Source organism: Sminthopsis crassicaudata, chromosome 5, assembly GCF_048593235.1.
Source record: "Sminthopsis crassicaudata isolate SCR6 chromosome 5, ASM4859323v1, whole genome shotgun sequence".
NCBI classification, from domain to species: Eukaryota; Metazoa; Chordata; class Mammalia; order Dasyuromorphia; family Dasyuridae; genus Sminthopsis; species Sminthopsis crassicaudata.
The window spans coordinates 143715462-143738370 of record NC_133621.1 but is presented as its reverse complement, the minus strand read 5'-3'; the positions used below and the strand labels follow the sequence as shown (position 1 = coordinate 143738370).

At 40.1% G+C, this 22909-nt stretch overlaps 1 protein-coding gene across 11 annotated transcripts in view; it reads right to left on the bottom strand.

Moving 5' to 3' along the window:
• Positions 1-22909, bottom strand: part of ATXN7L1 (ataxin 7 like 1) — a 241256-nt gene that overhangs the window by 11196 nt on the left and 207151 nt on the right. For all 11 annotated transcript variants that reach the window (XM_074268377.1, XM_074268378.1, XM_074268379.1 and 8 more), the window contains 5 exons: positions 20971-21248; positions 15310-15392; positions 14219-14478; positions 8664-8856; positions 2108-2229 (listed from right to left, as the gene is read on the bottom strand). In XM_074268377.1, coding sequence (XP_074124478.1) covers positions 2108-2229; positions 8664-8856; positions 14219-14478; positions 15310-15392; positions 20971-21248 — 936 coding nt within the window. The remainder of the gene's footprint in view (positions 1-2107; positions 2230-8663; positions 8857-14218; positions 14479-15309; positions 15393-20970; positions 21249-22909) is intronic.

Here is a 22909-nt window from a genome sequence, read left to right as displayed (position 1 = left end):
CACTTCAGCTCTCAGATAACTTCCATGTGACATGGAACTGATAGATTTCAATAAGGTATGAAAAATTGTACAGTTCTTCTGTCAATAGGTGTGGAAAATAAGCGGTTTGATCTTGTTACATTTATGATGATAATACTGTCAGAATTGCCTAAAATAGTATTAAAAATTAGTCATGGTCCTCCCTTTTTTCCTAATTTATTCAATGCCCTCACCAGTTGTTATTCTGACAGCTTTTGAGTCCAGTGGATGTGGATAAAGGCACCTGGAGGGCAAAGGGGTGTCTCACTTTTTCAAAATTAGCTTTAATGCTGCTCAGTGATGGGAGAAACCACACATATACATACACACAAAGTTGGAGAATAAAAGAGTGCTTGGGTTGTAGAGGCCTTGTGGGAGGTAGTGTGGAGAATACTGAGTTTTCATTTGAGTGAACACCAGAAACTCAGATATAGGTCAACTCTATTTTTCATAATACATGAAGCAAGGATCTGTGAATATTGAAGACTACTTCTGATCCCCAGAGAACAAAGAAAGGCAGACACTTCACGAAAGCAAATAATACCTGGTATTCAAATAATTACAAACAAGACCTTGTAGGTGAAACTAACTGGAGGTGTCCTTAGTGGACACAGACACTATCTCTTCAGATCTAGGGGGCAGTGCCTTAAATAAGGAAAAGTCTTTTGCTTTCTTTCCTTCCTTACAAATATATTAACATTCAATCCATAATTTACTACATGTGATATAGACTCTTTAGTTCAGCTGGCACCTCATGGGAAATCAGATTTTATTTTTATTTTATTTTTTTAAGAGGATAACACTATAAAAAGGAATCCAGAGTTCCTTTTAGATTGGGCTTAGAGAAAAGAAAAACGCTACTGAGTGAAGATATACCTTCCTAATATTTTGGTTTGGCTTATATGGATTAAGTCCACTTAGCAAAAACTTAAGTATCATTTTCATCAGAATTATAGACCATGACATTTGGGCATAAAGACAGGAAGATCTGTGGTACTGACATACCCACAAACAGAATTACAGTAGTTAAAAGAAATGTGAGCATTGTTCATATGGACTACCTGTATCTGACCTGTAGGAGGGTCATCTAATCTCCCATTGGTCTGAAGAGCCACAGTAGAGCATATTGTACCTCGGCCCCCAACATGATGATGCCATTTTGTCCCTCTGAGAAGGAAGAACCACCAGTGTCCCTATGCAGCTCATGTCCTAGGACAGAACCCCGTGGGACCTCGTCTGCTGTTGGAGAGAGAAGGTGGCTGTCTGTGCAGTATGATGGGAGGGAGGTACTGGGCAAGACCTTACTGCCTGCCAATCAACCAGGATAGCTTTCTTCCTCTGGGATTTTATGTATTGGGTTTTTTCCCCCCTTTTCAAGAGCTCCTTATTAAAATGCAGATAACCTTGGGAAATATTAAACCTTAGATGCCAACATCTTTTTTTTTTTTTAATTTAGAATTTTTTTTCACAGTATATATGCATGAGTAATTTTTTTTTTATAATATTATCCCTTGTATTCATTTTAGATGCCAACATCTTAACTCTCAATATCCATTATCTGACAGCCATTTCCAAATTAAGACCGCAAAAACACAGCACTGGGGGATTAGAAAGGATCAGACATCAAGATGGTGGGAAGAGCTAATGGGAGGTTGGAACAGCAAGAGTCCTATTTCACCCCAAATCCCATTTTGCTGAGGACCTACCTTACAGAGATTAGTGATGTTATGTATGTATGTATGTATGTATGGTATATGTAATATGGATGTGTGTGTGTGTGTGTGTGTGTGTGTGTGTGGTGTGTGTGCGCGCGTATAGCCTAGGGACTGAACCTGTGGCTTCACAGGGAACTCCTCCCACCAATGCAATTTGGTATATTCTCTGCAATCCCTAGACTTAGAAAGTTGCCTAGGATGCTGACAGATGGAATGATGTGTCCAGAGACACCAGAGACAGTAAATGTCAAAGGCAGGACTTGAAGCTTTCTTTTCAGTTCTGAGGCTGGCTTTCTATCCTCTATGTCACAATGCTGCTTATTCAGACTTAAAGGAAAATGTAGCATTATGCTGCATAGGAAATTTTCACTTACTTCCACATTTGTGAATTCAAGTGTTTTTCTACCATAGAGTTTAGCGCGAATCGAAAGCGATCCCATCTCCGATCAAACACGTAGTACCCTCGTCCCATGAGGCGACTCCCAAATGAACAAAACTGAAACAAAATATTTTAATTTTAATTACAGGTTAATAAGCTAATATAAACTGTAGAGAGAAAGCAACATTTGCATAAATACACTCTTGGGCACAATCTCACTTGAAATAAAGAAGCAAATAATACTAAAAGCAAAAAAATATCTCCATTTTATTTCAGTGTGAGATCCAGGTTTTCTGCAGAAACCTAGATCCAAATCTAGAGCATCAAGTCACACTAGAGCTGTCTGCATAACTAATGGCTAAATTCAGCAGAGCCTGACCTGGAAAAGTACAGAGGAACAGGTGGATGTAGTAGGTGATGAATGAAGTTCAGTTAACCAATGGTCAGTTGAATGTTTTGTTTTTTGTTTTTGTTTTTTAAACTGGGGGTAGTGGGGTGGTGGCTGAGGCAATTGGAGTTAAATGACTTGTCCAGAGTCAAACAGCTAGGAAGTGTTAAATGTCTGAGGTCACATTTGAACTCAGGTCCTCCTGACTCCAGCCAGGGCTGGTGCTGAATTTTTCTTAAATACAGTTTTGTAATTTTATAACCTTATCAGATCCAAATGCAAATCCTGACCTTGGACCAAAAGGGCCCTATTGGGCGACAATTAGAGGAAAAGTTGAAAGAGGCAGCTTGGTTCAGGGGGAAGAATGTTAAATTTGGAGAGAAAAAATTTGGATTTGAACTCCGATTTTGTCCCTTATTAGCGCTGTGTTGCCTGAAATAAGTTAAAGAGCTTCTTTGGGTCTTTCTTCATCTGTGAACATAAGGTGTTGAACTGTACCGTAGAGACTCTTTTGTTTGGAAATCTCTACTTTGAACATCTCAATTAATTTCATTTACTCATCCAGTCTTCTAATCAAAATATTGCCATATAAAAGAATCCTAGATTTAAAGCTAAAGGGATACTTGGAGGTAATTATACACAATCTCCTCATTTTGAGGACTAATGACTGGAGAAGGTAAGTGATTTGCCTTATATCACATAGTTAAGAAATGGTGGAGGAGGGACAGCTAGTTGGTGTAGTGGACAGAGCACCAGCCCTGGAGTAAGAAAGACTGGAGTTCAAATCTGGCCTCGGACACTTAACACTTCCTAGCTGTGTGACCCTGGGCAAGTCACTTAACTCTAAATGCCTCAGCAAAAAAACAAAACAAAACAAACAAACAAGCAAAAAACAAAACAAAACAAAACAAAACAAAACCCAGAAAGAAATGGTGGGGGAACGATCTGAATTCAGGTCTTCTTAACTCCAATTTCAATACTCTATATACTATGCCATTATGTTTCTATATCAGGGGTTCTCAAAATGATACAGGAATTAAAAAATATTCTGTTAACTATTTCAATATATTTGTTTTTTTATGTAATCCCCCTCTACTTTATTATATGCATTTAATAACATTATTCTGAAAAAAGGTCCATGGGGGAAAAAAAAGGTCCATGGGTTTCACTTGACTATCCTAGGGGTCCATGATACATATAACATATTGAAAATCTCTGCTCTAAGGTGAATTTTAGAAAAGCCTGGAAAGACTTACATGCACTGAAGTTTAGTGAAGTGTGTAGAATCCGGAAAACATTGGACACAGTAATAACAAGATTGTGTGATAATCAATTATGACAGACTTAGCTTTTCTCAGCAATATAATGAATAGACTTGGGATGGAAAATACCATCCGCATCTAGAGAAAGAACTATAGAGACTGAATGCAGATTAAAGAATACTATTTTCTCTTTTTCCCATTTTTGTGTTTTTTTTCCCTTTTATTCTGATTTTTTTTTCACAACCTAATATTGAAATATGTTTAAAATGATTATACATGTACAACCTATATCACATTGCTTGCTGTCTTGAAAAGAGGGAAGGGACAGGAAGGAGGGAAAAAATCTGGAACCCCAAATCTTACAAAAATGAATGTTGAAAATTATCTGTACACAAAATTGGAAAAAATAAAATACTAATAAGTGAAAAGAAAGAATCCCTGCTCTATAGAGCATTTTAAAGTTTACAAAGGGCTTTATATATACCTAATTTAATTCTCAAAATGATAACAACAAACCTCTAAGAGGTAGGTACTGGGTGCACTTTATGGATAAAGAAACAGGCTCACTGTGAACTTGCCCACTGCCCCACATTCAGAAGTGGGATTTGATGGGTACCACTGGGACCCTATCTTCTGTATTAAGCTGTCTTGTGAAAACTTTTCCCTTATGGCTTCCCAGCAGGGTCATTTTAATCCAGCCAGATCAGTCTTCTTACTGGTTCTCATTTTCCCCCCAAAGCCAACTTCAAAACCCACATCAAAAACATGTTCATTTGTCTCCATATCTTTCTATTTTGACCTTTCCTCCCATATTTGTCTTCTCAGTTTAGACTGTGCTTTTCCCATCTTCTTGGCCAATACTTATTTCCCCCAATGCCTGTGTGTGATGTGCCTCATCTATATTTTTCCTAGCGAATATCTTCAGTCTGCCTCCCATATCACCATGTTGCCTTGGAATTATGGATGTGTTTTATCTGTCTCATAACCCTACCTGTACTCTAAATTCATCACAGTTAGGAGCTATGCTCTCTTCTTCCTTTATATTCTTCATAATAGATCAATGTTTATACAGAGCAGAAGCTGCATACATGCAGACTGAACTGAGCCAAATCTCATAATAAATGGAGAAAACCATTTTGTTATATTCTCATGTAAAGATCTTTAACAGGATTTAAAAAAAAACTTCATAGATCAAAATAGAGGAAATTCAATTGAACAACAGTTTGTGAGTAAAGGATTGGAGTATTTTAGTACCACAGAAACTTAAGACTAACCAACAACAGTGTCACCTGGCAGACAAAAAAAAAAAAACCTCATGATTTTAATTAGTCAAAAAATATCTTTTGTTGCACTGCTAGCTATGAATTCCCAGAATGAATGTAGTCACAGTATAGGAAGCCAGTATATCTGGAGAGCCTGGGCGATAGGAGGAGTTACAAGATGGCTATCTTTAGATATTTAAAAGGCTCTCCTGTTTAAAATATGTTAGATTTCCTTTACAAAGTTCTGGTTGAACTGTGGTTTTATCAGTGACTTTGACAAAGTAATCAATGTTGTGGCTATTAAATTTACAGCTTACTTGAAGCTGGAAGGGACAGCTCACACAATAGATAATTGAGTTGAGATCCAAAACAATCCTGACAAGTTAAAATGGTGGAGAAAAGTTTAACCATAATCAATGTAAAGGCCTATTCTTGGGTTCAAGTCATCAATTTTACAATTACAAAATAACAGAGGTAAATTTAATCATGTGAAAAGTATCGAAGGGAAGGAAACTGCAAACTTAACAAGTCAGGAGTGGAAGGCATAGTGTTCAGGACTAGAGCTGATGATCCCATTCTACTTGTAATGCTCTGGTCAGCACATCGGGGATACTGTGTTTATTTCTAGGTGCCATATTTTAGGAAGCACATTCATAAGTTGAAGAGCATCCTATTTGGAAGGCAATATAAATGGAAAGGGGTCTTACCATGCTGTATGAGATTTATTTGAAGGAAATGAGGATATTTATCTTGAAGAAAAGACTTAGAGAAAACATGGCACCTGTGTTCTAATACTTGAAGGACTATCATATAGATGAAGAGTTAGGCTTTTTAATTTTTTGCTTGTTCTAGATGCTCTGCACAAAGTTACAACAAAGGCAGATTTTGGTTCATATAAGGAGAAACTTTTCTAAAAATTCTACTACCTAAAAGTGGAATGCAATCTCTGGGTAGGTGACAGGTTTGAGTAAATGTTGAATGACCACTTGTTGGAGTTGTTGTAAAACAGGGCTATGAATGGATTTCAGGTTTGTCATAAGAGAGTGAATTCTTAATCTCTGAAAGACTTCACAAAGAGAAGATAAGCATCAGAGATGTGGTAAAAGACTTGTTCTAGGAGACTTTTTGAGCTTTCTTTAATGACTTGAGATGCTACCGCTTTTTGGGAAAAGAAATCCAAAAGTAGGAGTGTATAAAGGCATTATGTTGTCAAAGGACCAATCTAGGGAGAAAACATCCCATCAATGAGATTATTTTCGGAAAACCTTTTTCTGGCCAAATCTCTTTAGTTTTTACATTCTTCCAGTCCCTGATACTCTCTCTTTCAAACTATTTTTAATAAACTATTTAATATAGATTTATTAACTTTATGTTTTTATATTCATACATGCTTGTATCTTTCATTAGAATGTAAACATTGTCAGAAGGAAATGTTTCATTCTCTGTATCTATGTTTCATACCCCTGTACCTCTGTCCCTAGTGTCTAGTGGAGTGACTGGCACATAGTAGGTACTTGTACTTGTTGACTAGATTGATTAATTTGGAACATATGGATGAAATACATGGATGAAGCTGCTTAATAAATACTATTTGATTACAACATTAGGAATCTTAAGAGAACTTACAGAAGGAGAAGAGAGACTGTGAAAAGGTAACATTTGGCTAAGTCAAAAGCTTAGGTAAGTTTGCAAATGACTCTATAACTCAAATTTAGCTTTTCTCCCTTCCTTTGGGACTTCCAGCAGCTCTTTGGCCTTCATCCCAGACATAGTACTGGCTTAGTTCTCATACTGGAAACTCTTCCTGGAAATCAAAACATCTTATGGAACAATTCTCAGGAGGAAGTGGGAAACTTCCTTTTGTTATTCCTGGATATTTTTTTTTGGGGGGTGGCATTAAAATTTTACTAAGCCTCAGACCTGAGGCTATTCATGAAAAAGCTCTACATTAGATTATGATGAATTTTGATAGAAGATCAAAATTTGTAAATGTTCTAATCCGGAGTTAAGTTCAAATAGAAACAGATCCTTGCCGCCCACATAATGATTTCAGAAACCTCAAAAATTATTGACATTATTGTACTTGTGTGGGGTTTTTTGTATTTGTGTTTTTATTTATTTGTTAAAAATTTCCTGATTACATTTTTAGCTGGTTCAGGACTACTAGGAAGTTCACAAGGGTAGGGATACCTCTGCTCTCACCCTTTTGGTCTGCTGCTGACATTGCACTGGCTGAGGGGCAACGTGTTGGGCTATTGTATGAGTAGCAGAGTTCTTCACATGAATGAAATCACAGGTTACAGGGTTAAATATTTAGGTGTGCAAAAGACTTTAGAGGTTGCTTAGTCCAGTTCTTAAACTGGGAGCTGTAACCTCATATAGGTAGTGAAATTCTGATTTTTTAAAATAGTAAATATTTATATTTTCTATAAATTCTATATACTTATATAATCTTTTTGGGGTTGTGTAAAAATTTCTTAGACAAAAAGGGGTGGAAAAAGTTTAAGAAGTTGTGACCTAGCTCAATATTCTCACTGCAAAGAAGAAGAAACAATCTGGCCTAAACAACAAATAACAAGCCTTCCCTTGCTGCAATCCTGGTCAGCTGACTCAATTCTGGAGCCCTTATACTGGGTCAAATTACCATTTTTTCCAAGTACCATCTAGACCACAGAATGGCTGGAAGAGGGCAGTGGCTGGCAGGGCGGTGAAGTCACACAATCTATTCCAATCTCACCTACTAAAAGTAACGATATTGCCTCGGTGAATCTTTTTCTAATATTCACATGTCAAAAATAAAAAAAATCTCCACTTTTGTGTGTACCACCACTTGAGGCAGCTAGCAAGCTCATCGGGCCTGGGGTCAGGAAGATCTGAATCCAAATCTGGCTTCAGACACTTATTAGTTGTGTGATCCTGGCCAAGTCAAGGAAATGGCAGACCACTCCAGGATTTCTGACAGAAAACCCCATTAGTTTGCTATGGACTAGGGGGTCAGGAAGAGCCAGACACAGCTGAACTACTGAACGACAACCACCATCACCTGAGTTTTCATTGGCTTTCTTTATTTAAAAAATGTTGCTGAGGATTCTAAGAGCTGCCTGTTATCTGCTCATGCTGACATAATCCTCCCCCACTTCATAGACATCTATAGCTTCCTTGGTTCTGGTGCCATATGGTCACGCTTACTAATAACAATAAAATTTAGAAGCAACAGGGAAGAAAACGAACCAGAGCAGCCAGACGGGGGTACTGCTAAGACAGACAGTTCTCTGAGCAGATGGGTGAGAGCAGCCCTTGAAAGCCGACGCTCCGTTTTTAGATGGATGAGGCCATGAGTTCAGCGCACAAGTGCACTTACATAAATACCATTCCTCAAGTGTTACTGCTTCAAGGTGGACCACAAATACTCAGCAGTTTAAAGGATCATAATCAGCCTGCAGCTCTTTTTCTCCCTTATGAGATTTTCAAGGGTGTTTTTATGGTAGCTATTCAACTTCAAGGGCTAACACACTCCCCAGACACAAAAACTCTTGCTGCCACTGGCTTCTCATTAAGCCTAGGGAGCTTTGGGATGATGGGAACTGAATACTCAGGAAGCACAGCAGAAAAAGGGGAGACAGACATGAAGAAACCTACCCCAAGAGGTCGAGGATGATGCGAAGAATAATGACAATCTAACTTCTCTGTCTCTTCCGTCCCATCCATTTCCCCTTCGTCACTGGATAACCGGCTGGCTAGATCTCCTCCAATTGAGGGTAGTGGCAGTTCTGATGCATATCCACTGTGATTTGAAGATGTGCTGCTATTTATGCTATTTGCAGATGATGGTCTAAGGGGATAAAGAAGGGATTAAACAATAACAACATTATTAAGACCCCCGATTTTAGTCAATTTTACAAAGCTTGAATGATTGCATATTGTATTTATTAGGATTGTTCTCTAAGTGATCACATTATAAATCTTTATATCAGAAAAAAGAAGGTAATGTAATTATCATCATCCTCACTTTGTCGATGGGGGTATGTAGAAGGGTCAGTTGGTTAACTGATTTCATCCATATAGGGAATTCCTGGTGTAGAAACTCTTCGCTACTACACATTAGCAACTCCTCTGCAACTTGTAGTTTCTGAGAATTTCCTGGAGGTACTGAGAGGTCATGGGATCTTTCTGTAGTTATAGAGGCAGTATGCATCAAGGCATGTGTAGTGTTTAATAGTGAAGAGTGTTTCTATCCTGGGAATTCCCTACATAGATGCAATCAATTAACCAACCAATTTTCCCCTCCTCCAAAAAAAAAAAAAAAATTGAGGATGATAATTGCATTACCTTCTTTTTCTGAGGCATTGTAAAGATTTCTAATGTGGTCTCTTAGACTCCTGCCCCAGATCTAATACATCAGATTGCTTCTGACAATTTGTACATGGAAAAACTGAATCCTGAAGAAAACAACTGATTGATGCAGGGAGATATTGTGAATCAGTGATAAAAATTCTAGGTTTTCAGATACTTCAGTCTTGGGCTCCAGAGCTTATTGTCACTGATTTTGGGGCATAATACATAAAAATGCCATAGAAGATGTCAATAGAGATAGCATGGCAAAGTGGATAGAGTTGGCCTGGGAACTAAGAAAACCCATTTCTGTTAGACATTGAGACTGTGTGACCCTGGACAAGTCACCTAACCTTCTCAGTGTTCTAGATAACTCTCTCAGATCGAGATTCATAATCTTTTATAAGTCATAGACTCATTTGGCAGTCTGATGAAGCTCATATACCCTCTTCTCAGAATAATTAAAAATATATATGTAGTTGAAGGAAATGCTAAATTTCAACAAAGGTTAGTGAAAATAAAGATGTATTTTTTTTCTTGTTCAAGTTTATGGATCTCCTGAAATTTATCTATTAGTCCCTTAGGGTCCTAAGGACTGTAGGGTTAAAAACCTCTTCTCTTCTAAGACTAAGTTACAGAAAAAATGACAAACAGGAGCTCCACAGACCAATGAAATAAATCATTAGTGCAATCCTTACCTCCTAACAAATAAACTACTTCATACAACAATAAATCAATTTTAAAGGAAATTTGTTTTCAAACTTCACACAATTATAATCAGAACCAATCAAAATGTATTATTAAATGAATCTATGGAGAACAAACTTATTATTTTATCTATATCTTAAGGGATAAAATCTGGACCAGTGATTTCAGTGGTCTTTGGAGCTCCTAGTGAGGAAGTGGGAACAAGATTTAGTGGAAAAGCACATTGAAAGCAAAACAAATGAATAAGGAAAAGACATCTACTACTCCCCTCCCAGCATCCTCTCTGTGGCTAAACCCTTTCTTTATGGTACTGATATTATAATGGTATGAAAAAAAGCCTGCCTCTTAGATGATGCTACTGGCTCCTATCAGCCAAATGTCTTTTAAGTACCAAGTCCCACATGATTTAACTGTTGCTTTCTTAATTAAGCATAAATGGCTCTGTATGGCAAGATTTGCTCAGTGACATGCTTTAGCCAAAAAATTCATTAAAACAAATAAAAGCCATTCCAATCTAGATTATGAACTAGTTTGTTTAAAAAACAAAACAAAACACTATTTCCTCCCCATCATACCCCAAAAAGGCTATAGCAAACGCTGCATAGCACTGGATTCTTCCAAAGCAGCAACAGACTCAACTATCTTAGTAAAAAGCTTTTTTTTCCTCCTAAAGGAAGATTTATTCAGTGAGAAATCATCTCCTTACCTCTTACTCTCTTTCACCAGGTGGCTAAAAGGGATAAGGAAAAGACAGAAGGAGGCAGGAAGCTTTTGAGAGTGGAATTCTTACTATTGTTTTTTTTCCTTTGGCTTCCATGCTCTTTCCTTCAAGTCACAGGAGAATGCTAATGCTGTTCATTTGTATCCTTTCCTTTCCCTTTTTATCACAAATTCCTTTTTTTTTCTTTGAAATCTGACCTGGTTTTATGGGTGTGATTCTGAATCAGAGCTCTGAAGAGATAGTTGTTTTAAAAGAAAAGCCCCTCAGGGTTTTTCTAGCTTACTACAAAAAATAACTTGGCTTATTATTAACCAGCATCACTTTTCTATGAGTAGGAAAATATAGCCTCTATCACACTAGGAGCAAAAAGGTCAAACACAAGGAAATAAATCATTCTGTTAGTCTTCTTGAAACCCCCCAATTACAAAACTCGTATTTAATTGTATGTGGTTGAAAGTAAACAGAATGGTCACTTGCAAAGCAAGGGGATGCTGTATGATTTACAATGGAAAGAATACTGGCTTTGGGGTCAGAGGATCTGGGTTCAAACTCCACCTTTGAGGATTATCTGTGTGATCTTGGGCCTCATTTTCTTCATCTGTAAAATAGGAAAAGTTGGACGAGATCCCTGAAGTCCATTCCAGCTGGATGTCTATAATTCTTTGAAGAAAATTTGTGATGTAGCCATCTCATGAAGCAAAAGTCCATAAGTGAACTGTGAAAAGCCTTTTTATTTTTTATTTTAAATTATTTATTTTTATTTTAAATTTAGAGATCAGCCTATGTAGAAGGTTGGTCCACATGTTCAACAGGTAGGACTGGCATCTTGCTGTCAAATTGAGTTTAATGGTCATAAAGTGGTACTCTTAAAGACTGCCTGTAGTAACACCTGGATCTAGTGGGCCCTGCCTCACTAAACACAAATTACTCCTGTCAGGTTGATTTTTACTATCTCCCTAGCTATTACATAAGCCTGATGCCATGGAGTTTCTGCCTTGAGCCTTTCAGTACCAAGGACAGTGAGGTACAACTTGGGGATATGGAAAAGGTTATGATCTTCAAAGATTTCTTAGTTCGATTTGGGGTACAGAGGAAAGATGAATGAACATAGCAATGAAAATACAGAGAACTTTACCTCTGAGACATAAGGGAAAGGAGAGGAGCTGGGCACAGAAAATTATGAATATTCTGAAACTTTTTTCCAGAAATTCCAGAAATTAAAATCCTCTTAATGAATGTGTTTGTGTATGGAATACAATTAAGATTAGATTGTAGATGAAATCAAGGAAAACCAACAATTATTTTATAGATACCACAGAATTAATGGAGTGGAAAAAAATAAAAACAAAACTAGTTAGCTATATAAAAGGAATACTGGTTATTTATATTTATCAGAATTACTTACTATTTGTATAAGATATGCCATAATTATTATGCCAACCAATAATAAGTGTTAGATCACTTGTAAGTTTTACTTGATTATAACACCAAATTTTCTATGTATGCTGAGTCTTCTTGTCTTATGTAGCATGGAACTCTGGTTCATGGAACTCTGGAACATTTTTTTTTTCCTGAGGCTGGGGTTAAGTGACTTGCCCAGGGTCATACAGCTAGGATGTGTTAAGTGTCTAAGACCAGATTTGAACTCTATCCAATGGGCCACTTAACTGCCCCTCAACCTTGAACATTTTATAGGAAGCCTTACTTCCCATGAGCTTGACAATAAGTTTGGGTCAGTGTTTTTCCTGCCTATGTTAACTTTGAGAATGGCTTATTTAAAATGAGACCGCTAACTTTGGAACTGCTAATTATCCCTGCATTTCCAATGATCTGCCCTTATCCTGTCCCCTCCAATCATTTCTGCCATATTTGCTTACTCCCCTAGTCACTGGATTAAGAAAACATGAACATATGCAGTTTCCTCAAAAACACAAATTTACAATGAAAATACAATGAAAGATGAAGAAAGAAAGGAATTGCACAGGCTTAGATAGACATCCACATTCCATACACACATGAGCACACATGCTCATGATAAGCCTGAGGACTGAGCACAAGTGCAAGTTTTTCTTCTTGGGAGAGTGCTATAGAAGCAGACACATAAATAGACAAAACGGAGTGTGCGAGAGGGGAGAGAAAAGATTAGTACCTAACCTGAAGGTGTGAAAGTTTCCTCATTGTGGAAGAGTGATGATAAGACCAGACCACTTTCAGGTTTTTGGTAAGAAGCATAATAAAATGATTGCAAAGCAGGAGAAACTTAGAAAGTGCAATGCAGATGGATAGCCATAATAATGAATCTGCTGCTACTGCTGTTGCTGATTCCAATAACAACAATATAGGCCTATATCAAACTGGTATTACTGTAGACTCCACTACTATCCAAAGCCGTAGGCCAGTATCACATTTTCCCATTCAGATAGAAGGATTCAACTCAACCAGTCGCACTACAAGCTCCAAAATAAGACAAGTGATATAGAGAAATTGCTGATTGTCTAGCAATTGTTGAAAAATTATTTTCTTATCATTTTTCCTTCTTTAAAAGCAGCAACAACAAAAACAACAAAATACAATCCTCTCTCTAACTTTCACTGACCTCACTTAAAAATCATTTGCTTCCCATACCCAAGCCCCCATAAGCATGGCATGCTAGCTAGGGACTTTTATAACTATAAATCACTTTGATACTCAAAATGGCACTTGATTTCTCAAAGCAAAAAAAAACAAAAAAAATCCCTGTAGATCTTTAAATGCTCAAAAATCTGAATGAGTTTTAATTCTATATATCATGTTCTCTTATTTTTGTCTAAGATGGGCAAAATGGAGTGCAACCAAAGTGAATTAAATGTGCCCGAGAGCAAGGTTTTGAAAGAGGAAAATTAGTCCTCTGTGTAGAAAGAACTGAGAGGAGTATACTTTCTTCTCTCATAATTTTCATTTCAGCCTATTTCTGGGAAAGTCCCAAAGACTTCAAGAAAAGCTTGATCAATTGATGCTAATTTGAAATGGACCAGACTATATTCTGATTGGTCTAAAGCAGCAGTATCAAACTCAAATAGAAAGAGAACTCTGTGGGATGCATATTGATTTAGAAAACCACAAAATAACATCATCTATGTTATATTCTTTTTTGTTCAATATTTCCCTATTACATTTTAACCTGATTTACTGGGGAGTTTTGCTGGCTGTTCTGAAAATACATGTGCTTAGTGTCTGGTTTATTCTCTCTTCTGCCATCTATAACAAAGATGACAACCAGCAGATAACTAGGTAAATAACTAGTGACTTCCATCTGGTAAAAGGAAGCATGAATCCTAATGGATTGCATTTTGCTACACTGAAATACATACAATGTGATATGAAGTTTTGTGCCATCAGAAACACTATCAAGGAATCATACCATAACAAAGATATTCCCAAGGTGGAGGCTTACCTAGGAAGTACAGAATTAGGTGGTCTGCATTTTGCAGGAGATGCTACTTTCATTTCTGGCCCAGAGTTCACTGAAGATCCCAAAAGAGAGTCTTGTGCTGGTATAGGCTGGTTCTGATGTGTTTCCCTTGTTGATGATGGGAGATGCTCTTTGTCTTTAGAAACTTCTTTTTCCCTGGACCGAGCTTTGTGTTCAGCCAGAAGGATGTCAAATTGCTTTTTCCGGCCAGGGACTGCCCTCCGATGATTAAGTGAATGTGTCTAAAAGAAAAGGAGGATCAAAAGAGCAGCTTTTTTGGTCAGCATGTACACCTGCTTCCCCACTCCCTCTATTTCTGAAATTGCAATTCAAAGAAATTAAAAGATGCTGAAAAGTCAACTTTCAGGCAACGGCTTTCTGCGGCTATAAAGATGCAACCAGTACGCCAAGTGCTAGGTTAAACTGTGCCCGATATGTATATCACTGGGAAGCGGAAGCTTTATCTAAAAATGGCATAAAATGACAACTTTCATATAATGGACACCATCCAATCAACTTTGCTGAAAAAAGCAACATGAGGGAGCTAGATTTACACCATAATTCATGGCAAAGGCAGGCTGGCTCACTGTCCCAATACAACAGAGCCCCAGGCCAGAGAAGGGGCTAGAGCTCCTCTCTCCATTCAGGATGCTAACTGGGGCCTTTGGTTACCCAATGACAATTGCTTTTGGTTAACTATTCCACCAGGTGTTGCTGGATTTGAGGCAACGCATATCATCTTTACTATAGTGTTTGCCCTCAGCAGTGCGGCTGTTGCTGCATACATAAGAATGGAGCAGGGTTTAGAACAGTGCCAGTGAGTGCCTATAAATATGACTTAGTGTCTGGCCTCACAAGTAACAAGGGAAGCCTATTTTTTTCCCCCTTAAAACGCCAGCCTGCTGGAGGCAGGCATTCTGCTCTGCTGAAAGAGAAGAAAGCATTTCCCTACAAAGAACAGCTGGGGGTCGTGTCGAAGTTCCACACCCTGCCGCGTGCAGAGTGACATGCAAACATTTCGACAACCGACCCCAGCAAGAGCAGGAAGTATTGTTTTATGGAAAGAGAAATACCTTGCAGGTGAGTGATCTTGTGCAAGGTTTCTTTGTCTCAGGATCCAATACTCCACAGTGTTTATTTGGGTCAAATTCTCTCTCTGGTTTAAAAAAACAAACAAAAAAAAAAAATAAGAAAGAAAAAGGAAACTAAAAAGGATTTGGCATCAAGACTACATTTTTTAAAAAAAATGCACATTTGCCCTAATGAGCAAGACATTGTCAGGCAATCTGTTTATTCAACCAGCAGATAAAATGCTTTTACCTTTTTTTTTTCCCCCTTGAGAAACACTTAGAGGAAATGGACATATTTCCATTTGAATCCAGAGAGTTTGTAAGACCTGTCACCACGGACAGGGGCAGGACAAAGGACTCTCAGGGAAGGCAAGGAAAGGTTGTAGTGCCAGCATACTGTGTGTGATTTAAAATTGTGATGTCAAAAATCGAAGCATTTGGGTTTTCAGGCAAACCAGAACACAAAGAAGGGTTACCTGAGGAGTGAGAGGTCAATTTGTATTGAGCTGCTCTAAATTTAATCTTTTATTTGCAATAGCTTACAGTCCTTTAACTAGAGAATGTTCCTGTGAAATATCTTTCCCCTTGTCTCCTCAGCCTTGAAAAAAACCGTCATCAGAACAATTTTTAAACTGGATCTGTAATTTCGCCGGTACAGAGAACTCCCAGGGAGAAAGCTCCCTGGTCAGGATCTCCTTTGCAATTTAAGAGCTCAGAGAGTTGCCTCGGGAACTGAGAGGTCAAGTCAGTTGCTCTGGGTCATAGTCAGTATAGGTCAGAAGTGAAAATTGATCCTAGGTTTTTTGGACTCTGAGGCCAGCTCTATATTCAAGTGGGCTACCATGTCTCCCTATCTGAATCTAAACTATCACAGAAATACAGAAACAGAAACAAGAAAACTCTTTGACTCTGTGTCCAGGGCATGTTTGCGGCAGCATCCCAGACAAGAGGCAAGGGAAGGAATGAGTGTATGCACAGGAGTCAGACTGAAGCAGGTCATTAGCAGGCAGACACCTCCTAACCACTTAGCATTGGCTGGTTTGGTTTTGCTTTTTTTTTTTTTTTTTATCAGGATAGGACAGTAATACCTGTTTTGATTAGTTGGAGAGATGGGAGATTGAGAGTTTAGCTTTCGTGGGCTCTTGCAAACTATTCTGTCCCAATGTCAATGTTTAGTGGTCATGCTAAGCACTCCTAGTAATGCCTGTCATGCTTAATCCTTTTGGGGGATCACTATCCCATCTGGGCTCACTAAAACCCCTTCTTGCTGCCCACATATTTCAGACCGCATGGCCACAGTCTAACCCTTCTTATCCTTCAGAAATTGGAAGATGGCTAATGGGTTCAAGGACTGGTTGGGCGGTCCAGCATCCCTGTTTATTCTTCGTGCTTTTTGAGGAACTTCCCTGGGGTGCTGTTAATTGACAAGAGATACTGTTCCAAAGAAATTATACAAAGCGTCTTGGATAGCTAACTTCTTGTGTTTGGGTGGGACTTCTGGAGGATATGGGAAGAGGAGATATCCCAAGCCATTTACTGAGGCCAGGCTTGCTAATGTGCTTGGATTGCCCTAGATGATAGAAGACAAGCCCAAGGAGAGATGATTCCAAGACACTTGTCTGATCATGTCCCTCTTCTATTTAATCAAATCCAAAGGTTCCTCTTGCTTCCAGGATCAAATGTAACATCCTCCATTTGGCTTTTAAGCCCTTTACAACCTGGCCAGCTTCCTACCTTTCCATTCCTCGTACATCTTATTTCTGTCCACATACTCTACAATCCAATAACATCTTTGTTATTCTTTGTACAAGACACTCACATCCCCACTTAATGCTTTTTCACTGGCTGTCCTCCCTGCCTGGAATGCTCTCTACCTAATGACTTCCTCCAAGTCCCAGCAAAATCCCACCTTTCCTAGTATTCCTAAATGTTAATGACTTCCCTCTCTCGATTATCTTAATTTATCTTGTATATATCTCGTACAAGATTATTTATATGTTCTAGCTCCCTACTGGATTCTGAAGTCCATGAAGGTAGGGGCCCTTTTTGCCTTTCTTTTTGTTCCCAAACAAAAAGTTTCTGACACACACTAGGCACTCAATAAATGCTGGTTAAATATTTAGAGATGGCACAGTGGACAGAGCTCTGGACCTGGAGTCAAGATAACAGTACTAAGCTAGCCACTCATCCTCCAACTGCCTCACTTTCCTCATATACAAAAGGGGGATAATAATAGTACCTACTTCCCGGGGTGTTGTGAGAATTAAATTTGGTAATAAAGCACTTTGCAAATCAAGTGTTGGCTATCATCATTGTTATTGTTGCTATTATCCTGAGCCGGTAGCTAGTTTCCTTTTCATATTTCATGACAAGAGCCATCTACCTTAATAAAGGGGAAAATTTTGATGTACCAATTTCTCGGAAACATTCCTATCTTCTGGGATATGTGACGTTTCCATGGTGTCCATTCTCAATTTCCCCCCACTGAATCTTGTTCACCAGGGATCAAAGAATCATAGAATTTCAGCGTTAAAAGGCACTTCAGTGGCCATTTAGTTCAACTGGGGAAAAAAAAAACACCATTCTCTAATATACTAAGCATGTGGTCATACAGCCATTACTTCAGAGGCTTCTAAGGAGAATAATCCACTTTGTCCAAGGTACAGCATCCCATTTTTGGATCGCTCTGATTTTTAAAAAAAGTTTTTACTGACTTCAAACCTAAACATGCTTTTCTAGTTCTGTGCCAAGAAGAGTTAAGATTTCATAAAAACCCTTCAAATATCTGAAAACAGAGATCATGAGTTTTATTTCTCCAAGTTAAATAACCATAGTTCCTTCAACTGATTTCCTTTATGATATGTACTTGAAACCCTTCAACACCAAGTTCAAATCTTGCCTATGACAGATACTCCCTATGTGATCTCAGGCAAATTATTCAACCTTTTGGGCCTCAGTTTCCTTATCTATAAAATGCAGGGGTGATGGACTAAAGACCCCAACATCTAGCCATGACCATCTTAGATTGCCCTCCACTGAACACTTTCAATTCTCCACATCCTTCTAAAATGTGGCGTCCAGGAACGAACACAACAATGTGCTCTGCAAAACAGAGAGCTAAATCCTCATTCCTGGAAGCCTGCACTGTCCTAATATAGTTCATCATTGCATTAATTTTCCTGGCTTTCTTTGAAAGTGGAACCCTGGAAGCTTCTCAGAAACTTCTATGGGTTTATTCGGATGCCATTTTAAACTTGCTGCTCTATTTAAGAGGCACAGTGTAGAGTCATAGGAAGAACCCAGGGCTACATGGGCAGGCCAAATCCTAACTTGTCTTAGATGTACTAGTAACTAGTTGTAGGGCTCCAGGACAAATCTAATCTCTTCACCTAAATGTCCTCTTTATCAAGTTAAGGTGACTGTTCTAGATGAGATCAAAAGCTCTTTATACCTCTAAAACTCTAATATTGTTCCTTTCTGATAGCCTATGCTCCTTTGCCTCATCCTCCAAGCTATCTTGAAGCAGGTGCTGCTGTTGGGTGAGGCAATGGAAAGAACAATGGACGGAGTAGGAGCTGGAAAAGCCATTTCTTCACTGCTGTTCCTTCAAGTTCCTTATTTTAAAATAAAGAGTTTGGACCCAATATGCCAGGAAGGCCTGCTTCAGACACATAGTAGCCACGTGACCCTGGCATGCCACTTAATTTAGCCTCAAGTTTCCACATATATAAGTTGAATTAGCAGCAGAATCACCCTGCTGAAGTTTAAAGGAGCTAATGTATGTAAATGCTTTATAAATTTAGCTATTATTTAAAAAAATGATAACAACAAAGACTCCGCAGGATATGAATGGTGGTGGAGGTGGTAGTAGTGTTTGTGTGGGTAGAAAGTGAATATGGGATAAATGAACTCAATGGAGAGCTGGATGGTTTCTATAATGGAGAGTGGTGGGGGAAGGGTAGAAAAGGTGCAATGAGGTGGGGAAGAGGGATAGGGATAGTTGTAAACAGAGCATATTTTACTCTAAAAATCTGTCTGAATGGCTGCTGGTACAAAGTCTGAAACTGATGAATGGAAGTGTTCCATTTCAAAGAAATGGAGATGGGAATGAGGGGTGGGGTGGAGGTGGAGGAGGGGTGTGAATAAAACAGCCTTTAGTCCTAAGCCAAATTCCCCAGCAGGTTTCTGCCAAAGTGCCTTTTATTTCTGCTTCATTTTTAAGAGCTGAAAACAGTTAGGACTGGGGCACCCGTTTCCCTGTGCGCTGCTCTCAAGTCATTAAGAAAGAAGGCAAGGTGGAGGGCACTCAGCCCACTCTGGCATGGAGTGCGCTCTCTCTCTCATACACCTCCCCCCCCAAACACCTCGCATTGTTTTGGAGCTAGGCCATTCAGTCATGGGCAGAAAGATGGCTGACAAATGTGAAAGAGAGGTGGGGGGAAAAAAAGGAAAAATGGCAGAGAGATAAAAAAAAAAAAAAATACACCATCAAAAACCAAAACCAAACCGACGACAACATCCTTTCTTCCTTCTCCTTCCCCCAGACAGCAGTAACAAAAGTCCAGTCTGGTACGCAGGGTCACATATTTATCATAGAAAATAAACTGGATGTCTTTGGATGTATCATATCCATGTCTGCATTATTTTTTTTAACCTCTCCATTTGCTTCTGTGAGGCAAAACTGTGACTTCCCATTCAGAAGAACGGCCAGGAGCATGGGGTTGGCGAGGCAGCATCAAGCACAATGAGGAAACTTGAGGCCCGAGCCCAAACCTTGCCAAGCCGATGAATAGCACAAGCCGAGCACTTGAGACGGTCAGACTTGATTTGCTAGCTGGAATATGCTGGGTCCAAAGTCTTATTTTTAACTGAGGATCTACCACAGATAATATTTTCTACCACATCCTCCCTCCCCACAGCTATTCTCTGTCCAAATGTGGTCTTTATTTTCGCTTGTTGTCAATATGGGTCTCGCACCCCCCACCCTGTCTTCTATGGCACCTGAGCTGACAAATCTAAAGCAATGGCCCATTCACACGGGGAATCGTGCTGGAAAAAACAAAACGAAGCACAAGAACCGACACCAAGAAAACAGTGTGAGAGATGCCTCGGTCCCACAGGGGGTCAGCTCCGGGGTGGCCAGGCAGGGCGGCCCAAGGGGCTGTTCTCGGGAGCACAGAGCCCATCCCAGTGACAACAGCTCTGGCCTGGCCTTCTTAAAAAAGAGGTCTCTGAACCAGGCGGGTGGCAGAAGCCAGAGTGGGCCGGCCCAGAAGGAGCTTGGAAACCCACCGCGATAAAGGACAGAAGCTGCATTTCCTCCTTTGGAACATATGGGCCTGACGTCTCCAATCTCCACGAGCCTGCGAGAGGCATCACTGAGCTTTCCCGAGCCACAGCTGGAAGTTACGGGCGTTTGCCTGTGTGGGTGTGCTGAGGACGGCCTCCTTCAGGGACTCAGCCTGGGCAAGAGGGCACTCAGCAAGGCCTCAGGTTAATGGGATCCTGGGATACTAAAGTGAGGGAGCCTCTCACAGCGGGCCTCTGTGGGTCAATCCCCCGTGGCCACCCTTCCCGAGGAGGAGCACCAGCCTCGCCGGGAGGCGCCAGGGCCGACGGAGTGGGAGGGCGAGGGGCCGGGGCTCGGGAAGCGCCGGGACCTACCTGAAAGTCTCTTGTAAGGCTTGTTGCTTTTGGTGCCATTTTGGTGTTTCTTGTCTACTGAGGGAGACACGATTCCTTTGCCATTGAGTATCTTCTCTGGTGATGGCGGCACCGGCTTGGACATCAGCGCCGGCTTAACTAAAGGCGGGGTAGGCACAGCAGAGGAGGAGGTGGCAGAGGTCACAGGAGGAGTGGCCGTGGAGTTCATTTTGACATTGGCACCGTCTGCCTTCACTAGGTTAGGAATTTTCTCTAAACTGACTATAGGAACAGGAACACTGCAAAACAGAGAAACAAACACAAATTCTTTCTGTGATGGTCGTGCCCGCCGAGGGGAGGCGTCCCTCAGCCCGCCGTCGGCGGCCACATCGCTCCCTTGTGACAGCCCTGGGGACGCGGCCGGAGGGGTCGTGACATGGTCCCCATCTTCCTTCTTCCCCACCCCCATCCTGCTTCATCATTGCACTGCTTCCCCTCACCTGCCCCACTCCTCCCTAGGTGACCTCCTCCTAAGATGGCACAAGGTCCCTGCTGGGATGCTCAAGGAGAGAGGCTGGGTGTTAGCACAGAAAGCGTGCCGCTTGCTGGCAGGCCCCCTCCCTGGCTCCCCTCCTCATCCTGATCGGGCCTGACATCTGCTTAGCTCGGGAGTGCTGACAGGATCACACGACACGATGGGATGGCTCTGGGCCAGAGGGCTGCACAACATGCTGTCTGAGGGCTTCTGGATTACTCTCCCATCCTGGGAACGGCTAAAATTGAGCGAGCCGCCGCGTAACATTATCTAATATCCCATTTTAGTCAGCTAGTTATGTAAATGGGCAATGCTCAGAAGCTGGCAGCTTTCTTTCCATGATGAATTTTAAAAAGGCAGTACATGAAGGTGCACTTTCACTCCTTGGAATTACACTAATCGTGACCATTTCTCCCATAATGCCTGCGCACGGGAGTTTTTAAATAGGGTCAGTCCTTCCGAAGGATCTATGAGGCATCGGTCCCTGAATGAGAAGGGTCAGATTTCAGGCTCCAGGGGAAAACCTCACCATCCTCCCCTCAAAGCATAGGCTGCTGCCTTTGATCCTGGCTGATGTGTGAGCCACGAGCTGAGTACTCAAGTCTTCTTAGGAATAAAACATGACAGACCATGTACACTTAAGTCCCTGGTCCAGTAGCACTAACAGGGCATCTGAGGAGTCCGGAGGGGCTCTGTGGATCAAGTTCTGGACTTGGAATCAAGAGCTCTTGGTTCAAATCCCACCTTCAGACAATTACTAGTCGTATGATCTTAGGCACTCATTTAGTTTCTCTAAGCCTTAATTTTATCATGTGTGAAATGGGGTAATAACAATCCTTACCTCACAGGACTGGTGTGAGGATCAAATGAAATAATACACGTAAAACATTTTGTAAATATTAAAATGCTAAGTAAACTTCAACTAGTATTATCATTAGTATTACCAGTCCTGTGTAGACTTGGGGAAGAATATTTTCTGTCCATAGAGATAATGAGTTCCCCCTTCTTTAAGTTTTCATGAAATGTTTATTTGATTAACTTACTAATTTAATTTATTATTATGGTAACTCCATTGTCCCTAGCCTCCTTCCTCTTTATAAATAGGAACACAGATGCTGTTTACAGATTCTCAACATTTTGGAAGGCAAATATTGGACCTGACAAAATTACTGTGCTGGTTGGGAATCTGGAGTCTGCCCACTCCTGGATTCTTTCTCGGACACTCTTCTCCTTGGACTAAGAAAAGGTTCTAACAAGATGCTTGGCCTTTCAATGGGGACAAGCAGGCTGCTGGTTTGGGGTGAGACACGAAACCCTTACTATTCCAAGGATTTTCAGAGTAAATAAAATGGTGTCTAAACTATTCTAGACACAACTGGACATGTGTTAATTTCTAAAATCTCATCTCAAAGCACTCAAATACAT